At 37.1% G+C, this 8,000-nt stretch overlaps 1 protein-coding gene across 1 annotated transcript; it reads right to left on the bottom strand.

The window, feature by feature from the left end:
• Window positions 1-6,033: 6,033 nt before the first annotated feature.
• Window positions 6,034-7,638, bottom strand: LOC125199411. The gene is made up of 4 exons (XM_048097428.1): window positions 7,558-7,638; window positions 7,179-7,239; window positions 6,740-7,092; window positions 6,034-6,630 (listed from the first exon to the last, which is right to left on the bottom strand). The coding sequence occupies exons 1-4, from the start codon at window positions 7,561-7,563 to the stop codon at window positions 6,034-6,036; spliced, it is 1,017 nt and encodes a 338-aa protein (XP_047953385.1). The 5' UTR covers window positions 7,564-7,638.
• Between the last annotated feature and the right edge of the window lie 362 nt (window positions 7,639-8,000).

The following is an 8,000-nucleotide window of genomic DNA, read 5'->3' as shown; positions in this document are numbered from 1 at the left end:
ATCATTCATTAGACTAGCATTTAAATTTTTGTTATATAATGGCGTTAAGTTTCACGTGTGAGTTTTTTTTTATCATGCCTAATCAAATCAAATTATTGTATAAATTAGCTTTATTGTAGTATCATTTACCGTATTTTTGTTTTTGACAATTAATGTCTCTTTCCCATTAATTACACATCTTGCAGTAAAGAGGTTTGGTACTCATTGTGACACACTGCATATTTTTTGGAGTATATTTTTTAGGGCGGGCAAATCGTGCGGTTTAGGTCGCTATCAGGTGAACCCAATATTGACCCAACCTTATCAGGTCCCAACCCAACTCGAAATCTCGTGTTCTTATCGGGTTCAACCCAAACAGATTCGTGTCGAATTCGTGCGGATTTCGTGTCATCCAAAAAAATATCGGTCTTGTCGGATTCGTGCGAATTTCGTGTCATCCAAAAGTAAGTTACTAAACAATATAAACGCTATACGATAACGTTCAACATATGATATTATATAATTAAAATTTGATATTACACGATAAAATAAGATATTACAAAATTAAAATAATTAATTTAAATATTTTTTAAATTCAAATAATAAAATTAAAGTATATTAAAATTAAATCTAACTAATAAAGTTAAAATAATTAAAATAATTATTTTTTAATAAAATTTAAGTATGCAGTAATATTTTTTTATCATAAAAAATAATTAATAATATTATTAATCATATTTTTACTAATAAAATAAAATTATAGTATTTTTTTAATTAATAAAAATAATCAAAATTAAAATTTAATATATTATTTTAATTAATAAAAATAATTATTTTTTTTCTTAACGGATAACGCAATCCGACCCAAATCCGATCCGACCCAACCCAAAATTTCCGGGTTCTTATTGGGTCGACCCTATAAGGACCCAAATCCTAAACGTGTGTGTTCGTGTCGGGTTAACTTCGTGCAGATTCGTGTCGGATCAAAAATTGTCAGCCCTATTTTGCATTAAAAAGAATATATATATGTATAAGAAATGACATTAATATCAATATGTATAAATGAATGATTTGATCTCAAGAAGTAAACCACTTTTCTACTAAAATCTAAAAAAGACATGAGATATTGAGGACCTAGTATTAACATGGAAAATAGTAATCTTGCCCTTTCAATTAGATTAATAATGTCCTGATTCGTGGGATATTAGTAAATAGTTTAGGAAATGGCCCACATCAGGATGTGGGCCATTAATAATTAGGAGTATAAAGCATTAAAAGTAATTAAAATAAGCCTAATTATTTTAGGAAATGGCCCACAACCCATTAATAATTAGGATTATAAAGCATTAAAAGTAATTAAAATAAGCCTAATCAGGACAAAATTGTGTTAATCGATGGTTGACCTTAAAAAATTGACGGCATCGTAAAAAATGGATGTAAATGACAAGAATTTCATATGTTATGGACCTGTTTTTCAAAAAGTGAATGTTTTGGACCAAATTCGTATTTCAGCCATATGTTATTGACCTTTACTCATTATAATTTTTTAAGTTGTTTTTATATTTTAATAAACAACAAATTATCAAGGGATAATCAACTTGCATACAATTTATGATTTAACATATAATATGAATAGTTTGCAACTTTTAATTAAGTACGATATGTGTGGCGATCAGTCAAACGTAATTATTTTAAAATACAAATTGTTATTTTAATAAGGGAATAATTGACTCGCACCTAATTAGTTTAATTAGTCTTTGATTTAATCATTACTATAATTCTACTATATATTTTTTTAAATCATTGGAAGTTGTAAATATGTATCCAAATATATTAATACAATTTCTCTAAACACCCATTAACGTTGATTCTCATATCTTTGTTTGCATGGCATGAGTATCAACCATACTCTCCTAAACCCAATTCTTCGGCAGTAATTATTATTCCTTCATTCCCTGAAAATTTGTCATATTTTTCCATTTAGTCCGTCCCCAAAAATTTGTCCCATTTCATCTTTACTATTTTTAGTAGTAGACCCTATATTCCACTAACTCATTCCTACTCACATTTTATTATAAAACTCATATATAAAAGTAGGACCCACAATCCACTAACTTTTTCAACTCAATTTTCATTATATTTCTTAAAACTCGTGCCGGATTAAAGTGGGACAACTTTTGGAGGACGGAGGTAGTATTTAATTTAATGTAGTAACTTATTTGAGCATGAACACAATCCATCCATAATGTCAACATAATGTTTATTTATATCAACTATGTATTCTTAACATTTTTAATAAGTGCTAAGATATGCATAATCTTAAATAGAAAAAAAAATGGATCAACATAACCTATCGAAGATTCTCTGCAATGCGTTGGTCATTTTTCTCTTTCCGGTCAACATTTGAGTCTAACAATAAACTAGAAATTAGAAATCCGTAGTGACTAGTGAGAGTTGACGCGTATTTTTGGTATATAATCAAACTAATTTCGGGATTTCCAATTTCTGATTCACATAAAAATATTAATTTGACACATTTACCCCAGTGTTTGACATTTTCTATGCTGTACAGTGACGCATTTACCCCTGGTATGACCCTTGATATCCCTTTTTACTCTGCTTAGATTATAATTTAGCACTTGAATCCCCCGACACTAGTTCAATAAATTTATACATAATTGAAAATAAAAGTAATAAAAAGTCCAAACATAATTGCACAATTGACTAAATCAAATGCGTCTGAGATTTAGGCAAGTTGTGTAGTGGGTAAGCCCATAAAAATAATTCTTCTCATAAATTGTACTAGTGAAATATTTTTGTATTACGTGATCTCGTGAAACTGTATTTGAAATAAAATAATCTGCTTATCGATTGGTATGTATCAATTTTTGTATTTTTGTATTTAACCAACCTTATATACTCTTTTCATTTCTCCAGTTTCAACCTCGAAAATTAAGGGCTATGCTAAGGAAAAATTTATGAGGGACGATGAGCCCACTCCAAGTCAGCATACTTTTTAAATTTTTTTAATATAAAATTCTCACCTCTCTTGTAAAATCCTTGAATTCTAAGATTCACAATATCTTTATTATATATATTCCTACCACGTTTAGGGCGTGTTCAGTGTTCCGGATATACCGAGAAATGGGCTCTTTTCCATACAAATATGACCGTTAAGTGTTTAAGTTTTATTTCTGTTCAGCCCGATCCAAAATGGAAAGCCCGCACTGTTCACTTCAGTTTTTAGAGAAATCAATTCTCTGAAGGCTCTCAAGATTTGAAACAGCATTGGGAATCCCACTCAGAAATGAAAGCACTTTTACGAAGTTGACCCTAACATTTTCACTTCCCTCTTCTCTCTCTTTCCTCATTTTTCATTTTCCCCCCTCTTGCATCAGGAACCCTAGAGCATCGACATCAACCCAATTTTTCTGCAGAGAACCACTACACCACCTCCGTGGGCGTTTAATTGACCTCAATAATTTGCCAACATCATTAGGTAATCGTATACATCAATAGTTCCATTACTCGTGCGGTGTCAGCGGTTACAAATGGGATCTGAGATTGAGTATCTCCCATTGTTTTTGCAGGGAAGACCTTGCTGGCCAAACGGTGAACCGTGTCCATTTCTTCGGGGCTGAAGTGTTTGGTGCAACCGTGTGGGTGAAAAGTTTGAAATTAACCAGGTAATGGCTAATGGGTATGCTAATAGCAATGGTTTCCTGACGCCGTATAGGGGTGTCCGGTATCATCTCAAGGAATGGGGTCCGGGCGCAGATACTCCACAAAATCCGAAGGAATTATTTAACATGCGCCACACTAAGGCACGTAACATAATAGAGCGTGCTTTTGCAGTCCTAAAAATGCGGTGGGGTATTCTTCGAAGTGCATCATACTACCCCATCCGCACTCAAATCCGGTTGATAATGGCATGTTTTTTGCTGCACAACTTTATTCGTCGAGAAATGGCAACTGACCCAATTGAACTAGAACTAGACGGTGATCACACGCTGCACACCACTGAAGAAGAACATGTTGCACGAGAATACATTGACTATGTCGAGCCATCGCCGGAATGGACACAGATGCGGGATGCCATAGCAATGAATATGTGGAATAGCCGATAGTCAATTTTGTTTGTTTTGGTAGAATTATGCATGTTTGTGCCCCTCTATGTTTGAAGGATTTGATTTGGAACCTGACTGACTTTGATTTAGCTGAAATGTATTATGATTGAGCTTGTGTCTCATTTGCTGTAACTTTATGCATTATTATAACTTATTTATCAACCCATCTTGCAGCATAATGTATCAAGCCGGCGTAATCCCTGAATGCTGCTGCGGGGAGGGCAAGATGGAGCTACTGAAAGCGGGGAAGTATGCAATAAATGCTGGGAGGTGGTACTTAAGATGCCCCACCAAAGGGAATCATCCCATGTCGTTCATGTGGTATGATGAATACTACTCCGAAAAGAAGTGGCATATCAGCCAGGAAATAGCAAATGAAGTCCGAGAGAGTCGTCCGACTGCTGTGAGGGACAACTCATACTCGAATGGGACATGTTCGCATTGTTGTGCATCGAACTCAACCACTGAAACTAAGGTTAATTTGTTGCTAGGGCTGCTCGGTCTGCTGCTAGTCGCCTTGTGTATCTTGATCGGGAAGTCATTGTAATATGAAATTCAATAATTTGATTTGGTGGTAGTATTAGCCCCTTTTTGCAAACTTAGAACAACTATGTAATTGAATCCTTATATATTAAATTGTGTGGTACTTTTGTATATCATAACTTACACTCTTCTCTATATACACAGAGCATTAAATCGTTATGTTGTAATGGCTAAAATACATAAAATTCCCAAGTAAAACAAAAAAATCAGTCATTCCCTTTCGAGATTGTTTGTGTAGATTTTGGAGAAAAAGTTTATTTATTAGTTACTGTACTTGGATTGGTTTGGTAAGAGTAATTTAATTTGTGTGCTGGAATGTGTGAAACATCACTCACTCATTTAAGATCACAACTCCCCCAAGAGCTAGAATAGGAAGCATATCTTCTTATATTACTCATCTTTTGATTTGGTGTGACATCAACTACAGAGGTTGGTTGTGATCGGTCTTGTTATCACATTAATATCCAGTTGGAAAACCTAAGCATGGGTAAGTGGAAAGCTACTAAGCATGGGTAAGTGGAAAGCTATCACAATATTTATTGACCATCCTCACACCACTATATTACCATCTCCATTGTAAACAATAATCACATACCCAAAAATCCTCATTCAAGAACTCCGAGATGGATCTTAACCTCCCCGGGCCAGCTGCGTTTATGTACAAGGGAAAATGGTCAGCCGAATGCGACACCACGCTGGTGAACTGCCTCGTCAAGCTGAAGTCAGAGACACAGTGGACTCTCAATCACTTCCCAAGTTGGTTCGTTCTCACAGCTCAACGGCAAATCAAGCAGTTTGAGGGTGTGTTCTTCTCTGAGTCTGAACTTCATGAGCGTGTGGACCTCCTACACACCCGGTTCAAGACCTTCAAGGCTATTATCAACGAGAAAGGTGCGCATTGGGACGTGGATAACAAGTATGTCCGTGCTTCGGATGAATTGTGGCATAAGATAATAAAGGTATGATTCTTCACAATGAAACTTGCACAGTTAATAAACTTTTAGGTACTTCTTGTTATGTTCACTTCAGCTGCTAAATTTTGAGCTCCCATACAACAGAAAAACAAGTTCGCTGGAGCGTATTACTACCACGATGAACCTATCTACCCCTCACTTGTGTGTTTATTCGGGATTGACGACGTCAAGGTGGAGGGGGACGTGGAGGTCATTGAAATCTCAGATAACACCATGAAAATCATCTCTTCGGACAATGTGGCTGTGGAGATGGATGACAACGACGAAGAGGTGAACTCTCCAGCTGTGTTCCGGAGGCCAAATGTGAAGCGCAAACTCTTCGATGAAGAGGATATGCCCACAGATAGGGAGTCTTCAACGGACAGTGGGACATACTTCATTGATCTTGTGAATGCAGGCCATCTGCCGACTCATGTTCGAATGTCACGAACCCTACCCAAACCAACCACATTTGGGGATCCCCAAGTTGGACCGTCGACCAAGTCCCCACACACTAGTTCATGCGCCTCCAACTCCCCTATTGGTTGGTGCCCCAAAAATCGCATTTGAAGTACAGTGCACAATTTCTCAAACACATCCTCTCTTGCTTTCATGCAGTCAAACTCATATCCGATCCTTTTGGAAATCATCTCCAATCTTGCATTTGTTTCCGCATGTAGGTTACCGAGGTACTCCATCAGAGGGGCATCGCCCATATCACGTTTGCGCTTCACGCTAGTGGTTTTGACAGAGGACATTTCCTTAACACTTTGCCTAGAAGCGGTGTCATTAAGGTCGGTTGTCTGCTCAAGGGGTGGGGAGGTTTCTAACTCTATATCATCCAGTGATGGGTGATAGTCATTCTCATACACCTGGCTCCCACCGGCCATTTCGGCACGCACACGCTTGGCTGCATTTTGAAGTGTTTCAGCTCCCATCCCGGATGCTCTATCCTTGCCGAAGATACACTTCCATGTCTCCCAATAGGGCCACGATTTGGTTCGCATAAATTTGGCATCTTTGTCAGCCTATAAGGATTACTACAAGGATTAGGACAAACATGTATAGATAAATGAATAACCAAATAAATCAATGTTAATCCAATGAAGACGACAAGAGTAATATCCAGTTATTTACCGCAACGATCTGCTCCCACTGTTCGTCGGTGCAATCTATCTTATGATCACCATCACTGTTGAACCCAATTCCAGTGCGCCCCAGGATCGCTCTTAGGATGCCATAGCTCTTTTTCCAAGCCGAAATTTTAGAGGTTATGTGAGGGGTTCCCTTCAAGTCAGTTTTGGGGAACTCGGCACGAAGGCTGTCCTCGATTTTGGTGAGATACCCAGTTCGAAATCCGTTATCGGCTTTCCAGCCACCAGCAACCAAATCCAGCAATGCAGATGCCAAAATCTCCTCCTCTCTTGGAACCCACATTCTCCGAGTGCGGTCACCCTTGCGAAACTTCCGACGAGGTGTCTGTCCTAAACCTAAATGCAGCAAAAAACGATCAAAGCACATATGTATACACGGGAACATTCATACATTAACAACCACTTTTCAGACATAAAAATACCTTCGCTTGCAGTTGCACTGGCCTGCATCATGGAAGGACGGTTCGACTGAGACATCCCACCCTACAACCGAACAATAAACAGAGAATTGGGTACTGATTTATGAAAGCAAATAACAGGGAGTAAAGCTTCAGCCACATATTGGTTCGAACAGAGTTTGCACGTAACAAAATCAAATTAGATAAACAGTGTAATTGCATAACATCAAACACATCATATACATTACACCATAAGCAACAAACTAGAAGGGTATAGTCCCCTTAAATTAGCTATTGCAAAGAATGTGTCGAAACAACAAGAGACAATCACATCAACAGAAAAAAAAGCCAATTTCTCTGAAAATGAACACAAGATAGTGCAGAAAATGCATAAATGGCAAACCTGCATATCGACTGAACCCTAGATTGGTTTTTGTGAGCGTGGACGAAATGGAATTGACAGCTTATGCTTCAGGTTTTGTAGACTACGGAAAAAATTAAAACCATCCACTTTGCCGCGCTTAATTTGCCACCACCGCGAAACCTCGACTTTAAAAATTTTGGAGGGCATTAACGTCTTTCAATATAATATTGTAAATTAATGTATTTATTTTATTGTTAAAGTGCTCCCATATCTAAAACACCGAATGGTGGGAGTGGTGGGTCATTTAGTGGCTTTTAGTGGGCCCCACCATCTCATTTCTAATGCAAATCCATATCTTGAGAACCCACCTCTGATACACTGAACAAGCCCTAATACTTGTCATATCTATTATTTTTCGTAATATACCTCATATTCCACTAACTCATTCTCTTCACACTATTAAAAATCAAAATATGATGCGG

The sequence above is a fragment of the Salvia hispanica genome, unplaced genomic scaffold, assembly GCF_023119035.1.
Source record: "Salvia hispanica cultivar TCC Black 2014 unplaced genomic scaffold, UniMelb_Shisp_WGS_1.0 HiC_scaffold_484, whole genome shotgun sequence".
NCBI lineage: Eukaryota > Viridiplantae > Streptophyta > Magnoliopsida > Lamiales > Lamiaceae > Salvia > Salvia hispanica.
Note: the sequence above shows the minus strand (reverse complement) of the source record. Positions and strands in the feature narration are given on the sequence as shown.